At 51.8% G+C, this 17,332-nt stretch overlaps 2 protein-coding genes across 3 annotated transcripts in view; one reads left to right on the forward strand and one right to left on the reverse strand.

Annotated features, from left to right (window-relative positions):
- The first annotated feature begins 1,369 nt into the window (after positions 1–1,369).
- Positions 1,370–14,495, forward strand: ERGIC3 (ERGIC and golgi 3). Of its 2 annotated transcripts, XM_020894029.2 has the most exons (14): positions 1,370–1,521; positions 1,672–1,742; positions 1,856–1,943; positions 2,155–2,274; positions 6,624–6,717; positions 7,551–7,716; positions 7,863–7,920; positions 11,411–11,425; positions 12,099–12,130; positions 12,878–12,974; positions 13,051–13,115; positions 13,783–13,919; positions 13,995–14,050; positions 14,258–14,495. In XM_020894029.2, exons 1-14 carry the CDS (start codon positions 1,434–1,436, stop codon positions 14,335–14,337), a joined length of 1,167 nt encoding a protein of 388 aa, XP_020749688.1. In that variant the 5' UTR covers positions 1,370–1,433; the 3' UTR covers positions 14,338–14,495. The 2 variants fall into 2 exon arrangements, with proteins under 2 accessions (XP_020749688.1, XP_020749687.1); XM_020894028.2 differs by lacking the exon at positions 11,411–11,425 and having other exon boundaries at positions 1,371–1,521.
- Positions 14,496–16,146: 1,651 nt separating this feature from the next.
- The window catches only part of LOC110137577 (fer-1-like protein 4), a 40,795-nt gene continuing 39,609 nt past the window's right edge, over positions 16,147–17,332 (reverse strand). The window contains 5 exon segments of the mRNA XM_070472574.1: positions 16,147–16,362; positions 16,364–16,493; positions 16,613–16,713; positions 16,825–16,926; positions 16,928–17,100. Coding sequence (XP_070328675.1) covers positions 16,303–16,362; positions 16,364–16,493; positions 16,613–16,713; positions 16,825–16,926; positions 16,928–17,100 — 566 coding nt within the window. The 3' untranslated portion in view covers positions 16,147–16,302.

Consider the following 17,332-nt stretch of genomic DNA (forward strand, 5'->3'; position numbering starts at 1 on the left):
TGTTGTCAGTTTTCAATTAATATGCATTAGCCCTTTCCTTCTTCCCTTCCTAGCAGGCTGTAGCCTGCAGACAGAAAGGGGGACTCAGCTTCTTCTGAGTTGGACTGCCACAATGCACCCAGCTTGTGTCCCTTCTCTTTCTCCTGGAAGCCTTCCCTGACCCAATGTGTCAGTAGTTTTCTTCTATGGACTCTCCACAGTTCCCTAAACGCCTCTTTACAAAGTTCTGGTCTGTGTGTGTGTGTGTTAGTAGCTCAGTTGTGTCTGACTTTTTGCAAGTCCATGGATTGTAGCCCACCAGGCTTCTCGGTCCATGGAATTTTTCAGGTAAGAATATTGGAGAGGGTTGCCATATCCTACTCCAGGGAATCTTCCTAACCCAGGGACTGAATCTGCACCTTCTGCAGTGGCAAATGGGTTCTTTACCACTAGGGCCACGTGGGAAGCCCAGAAGCTCTGGTCCAATGCTACTGAAATGATTTGAGCCAGGCACCTCCACCAGCCATGCTGAGGAAAAGCACTGAGAGGCTGTTTGGGTAGAATCAACCCCAAAGGCTCTAGCTCCCAGAGTACTTTGAGGTCCAGAAGAAATGGGTTGGAATCAGGCTCTGCCATTAATTCCTACCATCTAGTCCAAGTTGGGTTTCCCTGGTGGCTCAGATAGTAAAGAATCTGCCTGCAATGCAGGAGACCTGAGTTCGATCGCTGGGTTTGGAAGATCCCCTGGAGAAGGGAATGGCAACCCACTGTAGTATTTTTGCCTGGAGAATCCCAAGAACAGAGGAGCCTGGAGGGCTATAGTCTATGGGATAGCAAAGAGACACTACCGGACAAATAACACACACACACACACAAACAGGGCAAGTTACTTAGCTTTTCCACTGCCACAGTTTATCCTTGAGAAAAATGGATATAAAAGTCACACCGACTTTCCAGAGGTAATTCTCAAGCTGTAATTGCAGGAAATCCCCTGGGAGCCATTCCTAGAGTTTCTGATCAGCAGGGCACAATAGTTTACATTCCTAACCAATTTCAGATGATAACGAGGCTGCCCACTGAGGACACTGTGAAAACCACTGTTCTAGGACGTTCCAAGAGTCTGACGTGAAACTCGAGGTGCAGCTCCGGGCACAAGGCTGCTATTACTGTGTCTATCCGGTGGAGTCCTCTTCCAGGCACTCTGCTCCACAGAAAACATAACCCCTTACTTCTTCACCCTCTCAACCACCCCGCGGGAGCCCGTTCCAGCGGCCAAAGGCAGTGTCAGCACAGGTGGGCGGGACGGCCTGAGTGAGAACGCGGGCAAGGGGTGGGGCCAAGCGTGGGCATTGCTGCGCCTGCGTGCGGAAAGAGGGGGCGTGGCCCAAGCTCCAGGCCGGAAGCGGGAGGCTGCCGGGGCGGGCCCGCTGGCGTCCCCTTTCCGGCTGGTCCCCATGGAGGCGCTGGGGAAGCTGAAGCAGTTCGATGCCTATCCCAAGACTCTGGAGGACTTCCGGGTCAAGACCTGCGGGGGCGCCACGGGTAGGGCGTGGCGGGGTCGGGGTCGCGGGGAGTGGGGTGTCCTGGAGATTGGCCGGGGCGCCTGGAACCTGTCCGGCCTGCCGGGGGCAGAGGGTTTCCTCATGTCCCTCTGGACAGAGGCCATTCTGACCCTCGCTCCCTGCCCTGCAGTGACCATTGTCAGTGGCCTTCTTATGCTACTATTGTTCCTGTCGGAGCTGCAGTATTACCTCACCACAGAGGTAAGGGGCGGGGCCTAGCATGTGGGCGGGGCTTGGCATTTTAGTGGTAGGAGTTTATGGAATGGGGCAAGAGAGGCTTGAGGTGAAATCTTACGAAGGTAGTCCTGCCCCAGGTGCATCCTGAGCTCTACGTGGACAAGTCACGGGGGGATAAACTGAAGATCAACATCAATGTGCTCTTTCCGCACATGCCTTGTGCCTGTGAGTACCTCACCATGGGTGGGAATGGCAAGCCCCAGGGTTCTCAGATAGGCTTCCACGTTCACAGCTCCAGCCTTAGGTTCTGGACTGGACTCCAGGAGAGCCTCCTTCCCCTAGTCCACTGCCGCCCCAAAACAAGCTCAGTGTCCCCTTACTCTCCAAAACCCTTGCCCTTAGGACACAGCCCTTTACCCTGACCTCCTGCTTCCAGATCTGAGCATCGATGCCATGGATGTAGCTGGGGAGCAGCAGCTGGATGTGGAACACAACCTGTTCAAAAAACGGCTTGATAAGGATGGCTTTCCCGTGAGCTCAGAGGCAGAGCGTCATGGTAACTTGAGGGGAAGAGGCCAGATCTCAAATCCCAGAGGTGGACATGCCCAAGCCCTACCTTCTGACAAGTGCGCTGTGACTGACTCAGTGACACATGAAACAACTAGGACCCAGAGAAGTCAAGTGGCTTGCCAAGGGTCCCCCAGCTATTAAGAGTCAGGGTGGAGTGAAATCCTGGCTTTCTAGTCTCTGTGTATTGAAGAAAGTACTCTACGTGGCTGTCATTCTGAGGTTCCGAATCCCTGCCTATTGTGGTTGAGTAACAGAAGTCAGAGGATGAGTCCTATGTGCCTTGGCAGAACTCCTCTAGGTGGACCCAGGCTTCTCTGGCTGTCTACTTCCTGTCCCACAGACTGACTTCAGCCCATAATGCTCTTCCCTCTCGGAATGCAGGATGGCTTAAGTTTAAGTCTTTGTTCTTGAATTAGATTGCCTGAGTTCAGATGTAGCTTTGTCTTTTGCTGTTAATGTCCTCAGCTATTAAATCGTGATAAACAGTTGTACCTACCACGTGGAATTGCAGGATCAAATGAAGTAATACCTGTATAATGCCTAGGTCAAAGTGTTGTTCACTTTTAGCTTCCTTTCTTTTCTCTGTGCCCTCCCAGTGCCTCCATTAGTTCGGTTTCCCTCCATAACAAAACGTTCCTGAAAGCTCTGATTTTTTTCACACCTTAGAGGTTGCTTTGTTGGTCAGCTTTATCATTTGTTCATTCAAATGTTGAACACCAGTAAAACCAATAGAATTTGCTATAGGAGTGGATATGGAGTCAAGGTTGAGTCCAAGGCTTTGGTCTGAGCGAGTGAATGATTTAATGACCAGAGAAGGAAGAGGATTTTTGTGTATGGGTGGGAGAGGTGGGGGAATATATATATCTCCACTACTGTGTAACAAATAACCCCAGGAGTTAGTGACTTAATTCAACAAACATTTGTTTTTGTCAGTTTCTGTGGGTCAGGAATTTGGGAGCGGCTTAGTTGGGTTGTTCTGACCATTGCAGTTGGCAATATGGAGGTCACTGGAAACTGAATAGAATAGTTTTGATACTGTTGGGGCTGAAAATCTAATCACAGAGCAGAAAAGGAAGTGGAGACATCAAGTATAGATGACCCTTCCAGGAGTTTTGCTGTAAGAGAGAGCAGAGAAGTGGGGTGCGGACTGGAGGAGAGTGCATGTGGGTTGGTTGGTTTGGTGTTGAGATTAAGCCAGGTCCTGTTGCTTCTGTCTTTTTAGTGGAGATTGAAAGCAAGGTCATTAGCTAAGAGTGGAGAAGGGGAAGGGATTTTGGAAGCCTAAGGAGAGAGGAAAAGATATAAATTAGTAATCTCAGTGAATGGAAGAGTGAACTAATTAGTGAAAGGAAGTAGGATTGCCAGGCAGTCTTAAGCGAGGCACAGGAAGAAGTAGGCACAGAGAGTTGAAATCAGGTGGGAAGTGGGTTTTGCTACACTTATACAATGAAGGGAGAGAGGAACAAATGACTTGTGCTTGTGTGCAAGAGAATAATTACAGCAGTGGACTAGAGAATTTTTTTCCAGCTTTGTGGATGTATAATTAGAATATAGCATCATGTAAATTCAAGGTATTACAATATGATGATTTAACATATATATATATTGTAAGATGATTACCATAGTAGGGTAATAGCCATTACCCACAGTTACCTTTTTTGTGTAAGAGGTGAGAACGTTTTAAGATCTACTCTTAGCAACTTTCAAGTTTACAATATCATTAACTATAGTCCCCATGCTGTTAGATCCTCAGAACTTATTCATCTTATAAGTGAAAGTCTGTGCCCTTTGACCAACATTTCCCCATTTTCCCTACCCCTGAACCCCTGGCAGCCAACAATCTACTGTCTTTCTATGCATTTGTTATTTTTAGATTTTACATGTAAATGAGACCATAACAGTATTTGTCTTTCTCTGTCTGACTTATTTCACTTAATATAATATCCTCAGGTTTATCCATGTTGTTGGAAATGGTAGGATATTCTTCTTTTTAATGGCTGAATAATATTCCAATATATACACATACAGAGCTTCCCAGGTGGCCCAGTGGTAAAGAATCTGCCTGCCAATTCAAGAGACACAAGAGACACACGTTCTATCCTTCAGTCAGAAAGATCCCCTGGAGGAGGAAATGGCAACCACTCCATTGTCCTTGCCTGGAAAATTCCATGGACAGAGGAGCTTGGTGGGCTACAGTCCATGGAATCACAAAGAGTTAGACATGACTGAATGACTAAGCACACACACCCACGTATACATATACATAATATATATTGGTTTGGCCAAAAAATTTGTTCAGGTTTCTCCATAAGATGTTCAGAATATATAATATTCCAATATATTCATATATATATATATATATATAAGAATATTACATATATATATATACCATATGAAATATGTGTGCGTGTGTATATATATACACACACAGACACACAAGTCACAGTTTCCTTATCCATTCATTTGTTGATTGACTTACATTGTTTTCATGTCTTGGTTATTGTGGATAATGCTACAGTAAACATGGGTCTACAGATATCTCTTCAAGATAGTGATTTCTTTCTTTTTCTTTTTTTTTTTGCATATATACCCAGAAATGGGGATTGCTGGGACATATGGCAATTCTATTTTTAATTTTTTGGAGGACTTCCATATTGTTTTCCATAACAGCTATACTAATTTACACTCCCACTAACAGCGCACAAGGGTTTCCTTTCCTCTGCTTTGTCAACAATACTTATTTTATTTTTTGTTTTTGTTTTTTCCAATAATAGCCATTCTAACAGATGTGAGGTGATATCTAGTGGTTTTGATTTGCATTTCCCTGATGATGAGTAACACTGAGCACCTTTTCGTGTCTCTGTTGACCATCTGTATGTCTTCTTTTGAAAAATGTTTATTCAACTCCTTTGCCCATTTTTAATTGGACAAATTGGTTTTTTTGCTATTGAGTTTTATCAGTTCCTCAAATGTTTTTAATATTAACCCCTTATCAGAGTTATCTTTTGTAAATATTTCCTTTGTTCCATAGGTTGCCCTTTCATTTTAATAGTTTCTTTGCTGTGCAGAAGCTGTTTCTTTTGATGTAGTAGCACTTATTTCTTTTTGCTTTTGTTGCCTGTGCTTTTGGTATTGTATCCAAAAAATCATTGCTGAGACCAGTATCAAGGAGTTCTTTCCCTATGTTTTCTTCCTAGGAGTTTTGCAGTATCAAGTTTTACATTTAAGTCTTTAATCCATTTTGAGTTAATTTTTGCGAGTGGTGTAAAATAGGGGTGTGATTTCCTTCTTTTGTATGTGAATATCTGGTTTTTTCCAGCACCATTTAATAAAGAGACAGTTCATTACCCATTTGAACCACAGAATTTAAATAAAGAGGGCAGTGAGGGTATGAAGGGGTGATAGTGGTATCAAAGAACCGGTGGGTTCTGGGTACCAGAGAGAGTGGTCTGGGAAAAAGAGGATAAGATTTAAGATTGGGATATATGAAATTGAATTTTGGAAGGTTTGCGACCACTGGTAAATAACTGAGTATGGAAATGGCTGGTGGAGGATGGTTGACGAAAATAAAAAGTTTATTGGAGGACTAGAAGTCAGGGTTCTGAATATTGAAACTGCCAGTATGGTGAGGTAGTTAAAGGCAGGGAGCCAGGTGCAGAGAGAGCAGTCCGAGAGCAAGCACCAGGGCGAGGGGGTTAAGGGCTTACACTTTGGATTCAGAGCTGAAATCTGCCACTTACAGAGTTGCATTGGGCGAAATCACTTTTCATCTCTGAGCCTCAGCACCTTCTCAGTACTGTGGGGATAGTAACCTCCACCTTCACAGATCATGTGGGGTTGAAAAGAGACTATGTGTAAAGTACAGCAACCTGTGCTCAGCTAATCTTTAGTATTCACTTTTAATGTTTTATTGCTATTACTTTTTATTAAAAGAAATACTACATGTGTGGAAATGCTTACTGCTTGACACATAGTATACACTATGTAAATATTAGGTATTACAATGTTTATTATTCCTAAGCCACAGGCCAGAGGGCCCATGCAAGGGTTGTGCTGTGCTTAGTCTCTTAGCCATGTCCGACTCTTTGTCACCCCATGGACTATAGCCCTCTAGGCTCCTCTGTCCATGTGGATTCTCCAGGCAATAATACTGAAGTGGGTTGCCATGCCCTCCTCCAGGGGATCTTCCTAACCCAGGGAGCAAACCCAGGTCTCCCTCATTGCAGGCAGATTCTTTACTGCCTGAGCCACCAGGGAAGCCCATGCGAGGGTTAGGGGTACCGATTTCACTGTGCCTGCCCTGGCTCATGACCCTGCCTCTTGCCCTTCCCTTAGAGCTTGGGAAAGTCGAGGTGAAGGTGTTTGACCCTGATTCCCTGGACCCTAATCGCTGTGAGAGCTGCTATGGTGCTGAGACGGAAGACATCAAGTGAGCCTGGGTCAGAGGGTCAGGCTGGGGGGTGGGGAGCGGGGCTCCCATCAGTCATCCCCAGCCTCTGTTGGATGCCTGTGGTGGGGGGACTGGTGTTGGCCAAGAATTTAGATGGGATGGGCTATGTGCCTTGGTCACTGATCCCAGGTCTGGTGTCAGGCTCAGTGGCCAGGCCCTTCCTGGGGGCTGCAGGGCTGGGGACGAGGTCAAAGTGGTCCTTGGTCTGGCTCAGTGGTAGTCTCTGGAGTCCAGCTGCCTGGGTTCCACCTATGTGTCCTTGGGCCAAACTACATAACCGTTGTGACAGGGGTGAAAAGGATACCTTTCTCATAAGACTTACGTAGGGAATAAATGTATTTTCTATGTACAGCACTGAGATTGAAAGGCCCGGCCCAGGTTCTTAAGCCTTTCTTATATGGCAACTGCTGTTTTGTTTCTCAGGCCCTGACCCCCGAGATTCAGCAGACCTAGGGTAGAACCTGGGAATATGTATTTACAATCTTTTTTTAAATTTAGGTAAAATCTACGTGACATGAAATTTACCATTTTGACTGTTTTCATATGTGCCATCTGGTAGTATTAACTACATGCATAGCCCTGTGTGATCATCACCATGATCTGGTCTAAAACTTTTCATCACCCCAAACAGAATGGGAGTATGTATGTTTTAACAGCCCTGCTGCTGCTGAGGAAACATACCTGGAGGACACTGGATGATCAAGGATGAGGCTGGGGGAGGCTTTGTTAGTGGGCAGCACTGCCTCTTTTCCCAAGGTGCCGGCACTCTTTGGGTGCCTCTCTGACGCTCCCCCCACACCTCCCCTCCTCAGGTGCTGTAACTCCTGTGAGGACGTGCGAGAGGCATATCGCCGTCGAGGCTGGGCCTTCAAGAACCCGGACACCATTGAGCAGTGCCGGCGGGAGGGCTTCAGCCAGAAGATGCAGGAGCAGAAGAACGAAGGCTGCCAGGTGTACGGCTTCCTGGAGGTCAACAAGGTACAGGAGGAGCCCAGGCGGGACAGGCCAGCTGGGCTGTGGGTTGGCCCCGTCCACTGTGACTCGAGGGCACACTTGCCCTCAGGGGACAAAGGACAAAGGGAAAGGAGGAAGCGGCTGGAGGATGAGAGGGCATCTCCCCCCAGGTGGCCGGAAACTTCCACTTTGCCCCCGGGAAGAGCTTCCAGCAGTCCCACGTGCACGGTAAGCAGCCCAGGTCAGCCGGGACACCTGGCGAGTTGGAGGGCCCCTTCCCCTGCCTGATGCTCTTTTGTCTTTGGCCCAGAGCAGACCCTTGTCTGAGGGCAGCGGTTTGGTAAACAGTTAAGGGCACACGCCAAGGAGCCAGACTGTCTGGCTTCAGATTTCAGTTTTAGACCTTCCAGGCTGTCTACAACTTTGAGAAAATTCCTTTACTTTTTGAGCTTCAGTTTCCTCATTTCTAAAGTGGTGATGATAGTACTTATCTCCTGTGCTGTTTGGGCAGGTTAAAGATGATAGCAGGGAACCTGGTATGTGGTAGGTACTTGTTTAAGTGGCAGCCCCCAGTGTCAAGTAACCCATGTGCGAGACTTTGACAGAAGCAGAGCTGGTTTGGAACCCAGAGTCTGCCTCTCTCAAGCTGCGTCGAACTGGGACGTACTGAGCCCTACTCGGTTTCTTCTTTTGTAAAATGGGCCTGAAATAGTACGTGCCTTACAGTGTTGTTCACGAGGATGAATAAATGGAGATTTATTCTCATTCCTTTTTTCATTCATACATTCACTAGATACTTAGTAATCACCTATTATGATTGTCTAGTCATGCGCTAGTCTAGGTGCTAAGGATACAGCAGCAATCAAAACAAAGTCCCTGCCCTCAGAACATTCTAGTAAAGAAAGAGACAGTCAACAAGCACATATAAAGATATGGTATATCAAGAATATATTTAAGTAACTCAAACCCAAAAAGAGGCAGGATAAGAATGATTGAAGTGAGAGGCTTGGGTGAGATGGTATGTGTGTGTGCTGTTCCATGGAGGGTGTCAGGGAAGACTGATGGGTAACCTCACAGTGAAGATCTGAAGTGAGTACAGGGCCCGGCCATGTGGATGACTGTGGGGAGGTGTTTTCAAGCAAAGAGAAGAGCGAATGCAGATCCCTAAGGCAGGAATGTGCTTGGTGAACTCAGGGTGCAAGGAGGAAGTTAGGGTGACTGGAGCACAGTGAGCTGAGCTGCATGGTTAGGATAAGGTAAGGGAGGTGACAGGGCCCTGTCATGCAGGGCCCGGGAGGGCGTTGTAGGGACTTGGGCTTTAACTTTGCGTGAGATGGGAGTGTGTTATAGGGCTCTGAAGAAGCGGCACGTGATCTGACTTCTTTAACTTAACTCCGATAGGCAGCATTCTGCTTGGTGGAGGAGACTGGGGGGGTTGGGGCTGAGAGGGCAGAGTGTGGGAGGACAGGGGCAAGAGAGGCCAGTTAGGAGGCCGTCGCAGTGATCAGTCGAGGCACCAGATGATGGGGCTGGGCCGGAGTGGGGCTAGAGGCTAAGGATACAGCAGCAAGAAGTGATACAGCAGGTAAGAAGTGACTGTGGGTATTTCAAAGGTGGAGCTGAGAGGGGTTGCCGACAGATGTGAAGGTGAGAGGAAGAGGAGTCAAGATGACTCTGTGGCTGAAGTTACCATTTAGTGAGAAGGGGAGGCTCAGAGGAACAGGTTTAGATGGTTAGAGTGATAACATAAGGCCACCTTTGACATGTTCAGACCAATGGGATGTCACCCCAAATGTCAGGTAAGCAATTGGCCACTCCAAGTCTGGAGTTCAGGAGAGAGGTCTGGCCTAGAGATACACATGCTGGAGTCATCTATGTATTTAAAACCATGAGACTGGAGAATCCACCTTTCAGGTGGAGGTGAGGGTAGATGGAGAGGAAGAGAGTTCAGGGGTCTAAGCGCTGGGCCCCCAAAATTAGAGGACAGAAGGATGCAGCGGCAGAGACACTGGGGAGATGAGAATATGACCCAGAGAGTGACATCCTGAAAGCTAAGGGACGGGTGTGTTTCCAAAACTGTGTCAGGTGCTTCTGGACGTCAAGTAGAACGGCTATGGGGTGTCTAATATGGCAGTGGTCACTGTGACCGTAACAGAGTAGTTTGGGCCAGGAAGCACCCACTGAGAGGTTCAGGAGGGCATGGGAGAGGAGTTGGAAGCCATGAACAGAGGCAGCACTTGTGGGGCCTGTACTCAAGGGGAGGGGGAGGGGCCATCGCTGGAGAGAACGGAAGTCAAGGGGGAGTTTGGTAAGATGTGTAATGTAGCCATGTGTCAGCATGCTGTTGGAAATTGCCTAGTGGAGAGAACAGAAGTGATGCCCTGTAGGTGAGGAGGACATTTGCTGGAGTGAAGTCCTTGAAAAGGAAAAGGAGGACAATGTAGTGCCCTAGAGGTGTAGAAAGTCCCAATTTGGCAAGAGGAGGGAAGGCGGACCTGCATAGGTACAGGTAGGTTGGCAGCTCAGTGACATGGGCTCTGGGCTCATCAGTTGTGACAGGGAGTGGCCCGAACTCTAGAGCGCTGGTGTGAGGGGGCTGCCCGGTGGTTCTGCGTGGGTCTCCAGGCGATTCAAACAAAGGGGATGGAAGGTGGTGTAGTGCCGTGAGCTGCAGACATGAGATTTTTAGGGAAAATCAAGGGCAATGAAGTGATCTAGAAATGGCATCAAGGAGGACCTCTGTTAAGGCCAGGAAGGAGGGCAGGTGTGGGAGAAGAGTAGTCACCGCTTGGGGGCTGCAAGGGGAGCCGGGCTGTGGCCAGGCTCTGAGGGGGAGGGAGGTGTGGAGGCTGGAGATGTCAGGGTTTTGCTGATGAGTAACAGGGCATGTGGAAGGACCTAGAAAGGATGGGAGTCAGGATTGTACTCGGGGACATACAGAGCCACATGGTGGTAAGAGTCCAGGGGACAAGAGATGACCCGGCAGTCCTGAGCTGCCTGGTAACAAAGGACAGAAGTAATATAGGCTTGATGAAGATGGCCCTGCTGGTCTTCAAGGTGGTCTGCAGGGATGCGCCTGAGCGTGGGGGCAGGCAGGTGCATCTGGAGGGGCCAGGGAATGTGGTCTCACTGGGACTGTAGGAAGACGATCAAGGTGGCTCTGTGGGCAGAGGGCCTGCGGGCACTCAGTGAGAGGTGACCCACCTCTGCTTCTCCGTCTGGCTGTTGTCAGAGCAGGGAGCCCAGGGCAGAGGGTCCCCCATGCCCTCGAGGGATATTCCAAACACAGAGCTGCAGCTGCCCAAGGCCCGGAAGCTCGTTTCTGACATCGTTTTGATTTGGGGGAGAAAAGGGGAAGATTGTAAAGTTTATCTCAGCTCCTACCTGGTCTTCAAGATAGCCCTGTGCAGAGAACACCAAGACTCAGAGAGAACAAGTGACCTGCCCAAGGTCACACAGCTAGGAAAGTGACCCTCTGGGCTCTAGATCTTTTGTTCTTCCTAGGCTACCACAGTCCTGCCCCAAGCCCCCTTGCACTCTTCTCTGGCCAGGGGAGGGACCGGGAGGAGGCCTGTTAGCTGAGTCCAGAGCCTGCTACTGAGGCAGGAACACCTGGTGCTCCCTTCTACCACGTGTCCTGCTCTGTAGTTCTCGCTGTGAAGCTTTGAATCTTTTTTCTCTTCCTCCCTTCTCTCTCCTTCTCTCCCCCATGCTGCAGTACACGCTGTGGAGAGTAAGTGGCCCTACCCCCAGGGAAGCCAAGCCCCCATTTCTGGGGCGGCCTGTCCTCCCAAGAAGGGGGGTGGGTGTGGGTGGGCCTGGGAGGGGGGTCTTCTCTGGCCCGACGGCTGGGTGACTATAACAAGCGGTGGGTGTATCCATTCACTGGGGTTCCTTGTAGCAGGAGGGATCAGGGTTCGCGGGCAGGAGGAATTTGTTTTGAAATAGGGGGTGTCGGGTTCCTGCTGGGTTCCCTTTGGTGGCTTGAGGGTGGGAGCAGAGGAGGTCGGGAAAGAAGTTAGACCACATTCTTAAGTCCCACCTTGCTTTGGGGTTCATTGACTGACCCATCGGCTCTAGTTCCTGAAAGACCTGAGTCAGTGGGCTTTATCTCCTGAGATGCAGGGCCTCGGGCCTCGGTGGGAGCAAAGGTCTGGAGTGGTGCCCATGAAGGGCTCCCTGCACATGCGGGGGAAGAAGTGGGCCCTGTAGAGGGCATGCACTCTCACCTCTCATGCAGGCCCACGGCAGGCCCTCTGGCTGCCCTCAAGCAGGGCCGGGTTGTGAGTGGATGAGGGCTGGAGGACGAGCTGGGCAGGTCACGGTCCAGCAGGAGGAGTGGGGAGGCCTGAGCAAGGGTCTGGAGAGCCTGCTCCTCTGCTGACACCTCCTCCCTTCTCTCCTAGTCCACGACCTGCAGAGCTTCGGCCTCGACAACGTACGTACCAGGTGGAAGCCACGGAGGGCGGATGGAGGTGGCGGCGGCGTTGCTGCCTTCATTCTCTGTAGAGACATCCTGGGATGGGGGAGCAGATACAGAAAAGTAAACCACGTTCTGACAGGGGTGCAGTGTGAGGATCACTGGTGTGACTTTTGAACTGAGACCTGCATAGGCTGGAGATGGGGGATGGGCTTGGACAAGAGCGTCCGGGCAGGGGGAGCCTGGGGTGAGGTCAAGAGGGTTGGGGCACTTCTGAGGAAAAGCAGGGCTTTTTCCTGTGTGGTTGGTTGAGGATGAGCCTGGAGGGTGTGCCATTCAGGGGAGTCTGGTCTCTTTCCGGAGCAGTGGGAGGCAGTAGGCTTACTTCAAGCAGGGTCATGATGGAATCAGATTTGCAGTTTTTAAAAGATCCCTCTAGTGGCTGTTTGACTCGACAGGAGCAGAGCAGGCGAGGGAGCTGGGAGAAATGGGGCCCCTCCAGCCTAGGCCACCAAGGACCTGTGCTGTGATTGTCTCATGTGTGGGTGCAGCCAGAACCTCAAACTCTGCAGCCCCATGAGCCCCAGACCCTGAGGAAGGAGTTCCTAGGTGGGGGGTGCCTATCTCAGGCAGGTTCTTAGGAAAAACCCATCTCCGCACACCCACTCCCCAGACCCAGGTGCCCCTGTGTGAAAAGCTTTTGAGAGGGTGGGGCCTGTCGGAGCCTCGAGTGCTTGGAGGCCCAGGCGCTGGTATTGCTTGCAGATCAACATGACCCACTACATCCGGCACCTGTCATTTGGGGAGGACTACCCGGGCATCGTGAACCCCCTGGACCATACCAACGTCACGGCACCCCAAGGTACCAGCGTGGGAGGTGGCCCCCAGCGGCCCACGCCCTGCTGGCAGCCATGCCCAGCACCCTCTTCTCCCCGCAGCCTCCATGATGTTTCAGTATTTTGTGAAGGTTGTGCCCACGGTGTACATGAAGGTGGACGGAGAGGTGAGTCCAAGGGGGCCCAGACTTCAGGGCACCCCCTGGAGCCAAGCCCGAGAATTCCTTCACCCTGGGAAGTGAAGTCCTGCTCTTACCCCATATGATGGGTGACAGGCTGAGGTTCAGAGGGGGCTGGGTGATTTGCCCCATAGCTAGAGTTTAGGCCCCAGGCTGTCAGAGTTCAGAGCACTTTTTCTCCTTGCCACCCACTGCCTCTCTGTCCCCCACGGTCTGCCCTGGGCCAGGGGCTAGCCAGGCTGACCTTTCCATGCCCCTGCCTCCTGTCTCTCCTGAGGCCTGTGGAGCAGCATCTCCACAGATGGGTAGAATGCGTGAGGACTGAGTGGAGAGGATGCCAGGCCCAGCATTGCCTGGGGTTCATGGTGCAGCCCTGAAGAGTTGCTACTCTCCCCCACTGAGAGGGTCCACCATACGGAGCTGGGATTGGTAACCCGTAAAGAGCTGGTGACTGGAGGGAAAGCGGGGATGGTCAGGCTGCGAGAGGGCATGGAGGTGGTCCCCGGGCCCTGCAGTGTTTGATTCCAGCACTGGGCCTCACTTTCTCCTCCACACAGTCAGGGGCACCACCAGGGGCAGGAGCAGGGGCTGGGGCTGCGGGGCTGGGAGCCGGGTCACAGACCTCGCCCCGGCCCAGTCTCTCCTCCTGTGCTAGGTGCTGAGGACGAATCAGTTCTCTGTGACCAGACATGAGAAGGTTGCCAACGGGCTGATGGGCGATCAGGGGCTTCCTGGGGTCTTCGTACTCTACGAGCTCTCGCCCATGATGGTGAAGCTGACAGAGAAGCACAGGTGAGGGCCGGGGAACGGAGGGGCCTGGGCCTGCAGGGAGCAGGGTGCCTGCTGACCTCCCCTGCCCTTTGCCAGGTCCTTCACACACTTCCTGACGGGTGTGTGCGCCATCATCGGGGGCATGTTCACAGGTCAGAAGCTGTGGGGTGTCTGGGGTTGAGGGCGAGGTGGGGAGTGGAAAGCTTGACACCCCCTCCCCCCAATTGGGTTTTGGTTGAGGGAGGAGGGGCACGTCAAGGGCCAGAAGGAGATGCTGACGTGGCCAGTCAGGTGACAAGGCCTGGAGGTCAAACCAAGGGCCCACCTGGGCCAGTGCCAGCCTTGGTCTCTCTCCCCAGTGGCCGGACTCATCGACTCTCTCATCTACCACTCAGCTCGAGCCATCCAGAAGAAAATTGATCTAGGGAAGACAACATAGCTGTCTGTCTCCCCACCCCTTCCCTCTTTCTCCTGTTTCTGTTTGACTTTGTGGTCATTTTCCCAACCTCTTCTTACCCTACTCCCCCCCACCCCCACCCCCATTCAAAGAGGCGGTTGCAGCTCCAGGTTGTTGGTAAATCTATTGATTGTGATATACTCGCTGGTCTCCGTGTGGTTCTTGGGTCTTGCTGAAGTGTGGGAACAGCCCCTCATTGCACCCTTACTGAAGGCAGTCAGGACTGGCAAATCAGAGCAGGCGGCTCTGGGGGCCCCAAGCGGACATCCCTGGTTTAATAGGACTTTATTCAAACCAGACTGATGTCCACCCCACAGCCCTGTCATCAGTCCTCCCACTGTGGTCTTCGGGCCTTTCGGGTTCAGCCCCAGGGCTAAGATGGAACTTTCCAGGATGAGCTTCCTGGAGTCACCGCAGCTCCCAGGCTTGTGAGTTTCCGACCCTACTGGTTATGGGCCCTGTGCGCAGGCTGGGGCTTGTCCCCCCTAGTGGTGGCTAAAGCTGGGGCCCCTCCCTGCCACCCTGGGCTCAGTCACCTGATCCTCTTCTGCTTACTGACCCTGCTCCGTGCCAAGCCCCTCCTGGCTCCTGGTGTCCAAGGGGGTCCATCCAGGTCCTTCGCAATTTCCTGGGTGGACACAGAACTGAAAAACGGGGAGGGAAGGTAGTGGTGCTAGCAGGGCTAGCATTAGACCGCGGCTCTGGACCTCGTCAGGGCTTTTCATTAGAGCTCTTCAGACGTGTGGGGAGCTAGTCATAAGACCTCACTACTGCACAGCCCGGGGAACCAGCTAATTTTAAAAGCTGGTCAGTTCAGCTGATCATTTCTCAGGGAGTTTCAGTGTAAGACAGTAGTGGGGGGAGATGCAAAGTAGAGAAATGACCACAAAACTTCTGGAGGTAGATGGACATGAGACCCAGCTCTGACTTGGCCACTTGTGAGCTATGACTTTGGACGTGTTATTGGTGGGCACTCATCTATAAATTGCAGATGATGTCAACTTCAGTGAATCTTGTTTTTTCAGTCCCCCAGGAACCATTCCTCCTATTAACAGTATCCTGGGTTTCCTCTGGGAACCTCCCTGGCCCTCCCTGTCAGCTTGTGTGATTTTTGAGGAGGGTCTATCTCCCACCCTAAGCTCCAGGGGAGGGCCCAGTCAGCATGCCCTATCTCTGCTGGCCCCAGCGACCCAGAGTGAGCCAGGCTCCAGCAATACTAGGAAATCTTTCCTCCTGGATGTGAGGATGGGGAGAGTTGGGGTTGCCGCAGCCATCCTATACTTCCAGGGACAGACCGTCTTTGTAAATGATTCCCCTGAGAACAGCAGTGCCAAGCTCAGAGGCAGAGAACCAGTCTCAATGATGTTGTCTGAACCCTAACAGCGCCTGAAACCCACCATATCCTGGGAATTACCACTGGGGAAGCCAGAACAGTCCCTTTTTGCTTCACCCAGCTTGGGTTGGGATTTCTATCACTTGCAACCAAGTGTCCTAAGTGACCTGCCTACTCTCAGGGTTACAAGTTCATGGAGCACACAGAGGGTTTAGCTGTCGTGGAACAGCAGCGGCCACCGGCAGATCAGGTGAGTGCACCCAGCCATTGGCAGGGGCAGGAGGGCTGCTCACAGGGCCTGACATCGCAGTGGCCAGGCCTCCGCAGCAGGGATCCTCCCCTGGGTCCTATTCCTCCTGGCGGCAGGGCCACGTGGGCAGCTCCCTCATCCTGTGTATTAGTCCAGTGGACCCCAGCTCCCAAGGTCACCCAGGAACACCTCTATTCTCTGCCCCAAGCATTATTTGGATTATTTATTATCTGCTGTGGGTGTGCAGGTGACAAAGGTGGATTCCCCGGAAGGTTTGGGCAGAGGAAACGGGAACCCCAGGATGGTTTCCTGTCGGTAGGAAGGAGGCAGGAGCTGGCATTATGGGATGAGTGTCCACGATGAGTTAGGGGCGGTGGAGGGGGCAGAAGATGACCTGGCTGATCTGCCCTGGCATGGTGTAAAAAGACGAGGAGGAGGAAGACGGTGATCAGCACCAGCAACAGCAGCACCACCAAGGGGCACCAGTACCAGCGCCAGATGAAGACAAAGGTCTTCAATGGGTTCACAAACCAGTTGAAGGAGGTTTTGGGGCGGCTGCGGGGGAGCAGGTGGTGTCAGATGAGGACGAAACCCTCTGCTGTCTCCACCACTACCGCCGCCACCACCACCCCCCCGCCCCGGATGTGGCCCTGCCTCCTGCGCCCCCTACTCACTTGGGCTTCTCCAAAGGCTCAGGTTCCTTGCGCCCCTTCCCCACTGGCCATTTCTCAACCTCCTCCACAGTCAGCAGCTCAAACTCTGCCTCTACCTTTCCCTGGAAAAGAACGGACAGAAGCCAAGTTCTTGGGTGGGCTTAGACCCGACCCTCGACCCCCGACACCCCCACCCCTCCCACCCCCGTTCCTGCCCTGACCACCGCACCCACCGTGAGGATGTAGACGTTGCCTCCTGAGTCCGAGAACTCTAAGTCTTCCCACTGGCCTTTCCCCTTCCTCTTCTTCCTGCCCGTCTGAGCCTCCCGCTGCTCCCCGCTCCTCGTCCTCCAGCTCCTGCAGCTTCACTACCAGCCACCAGCCCCGCAAGCGGTGGCAGCAAAACAAGTTACACCTGGGTGTGGCCCCATCCCGGGCCAGCCGCACGGAGCAGAGCTCGGGGCCCCGGGCCCCTCGCACCATGTCTGATAGCTGCAGCTCCAGGGATCCTGCAAGTCCAGAGCGCTCTGGGTTAGGCAGGAGCAGGAGGTCTGTCTGAGCCAACCTCCCATCCCTGAGAGTGACTCCAAGGAAAGCAGAGCCCAGAGCTAGAAAGTGACTGATGGCTGACTGAATCCTGGGAGATGGAACTCGAGGCATCTAGAGTTAGAATGGCAGTCCAGTGGTTAAGACTCTGAACTCCCAATGCAGGGGCCCCAGGTTCAACCCCTGGTCAAGAAT

The sequence above is a fragment of the Odocoileus virginianus genome, chromosome 9 (assembly GCF_023699985.2).
Source record: "Odocoileus virginianus isolate 20LAN1187 ecotype Illinois chromosome 9, Ovbor_1.2, whole genome shotgun sequence".
Classification (NCBI taxonomy): Eukaryota; Metazoa; Chordata; class Mammalia; order Artiodactyla; family Cervidae; genus Odocoileus; species Odocoileus virginianus.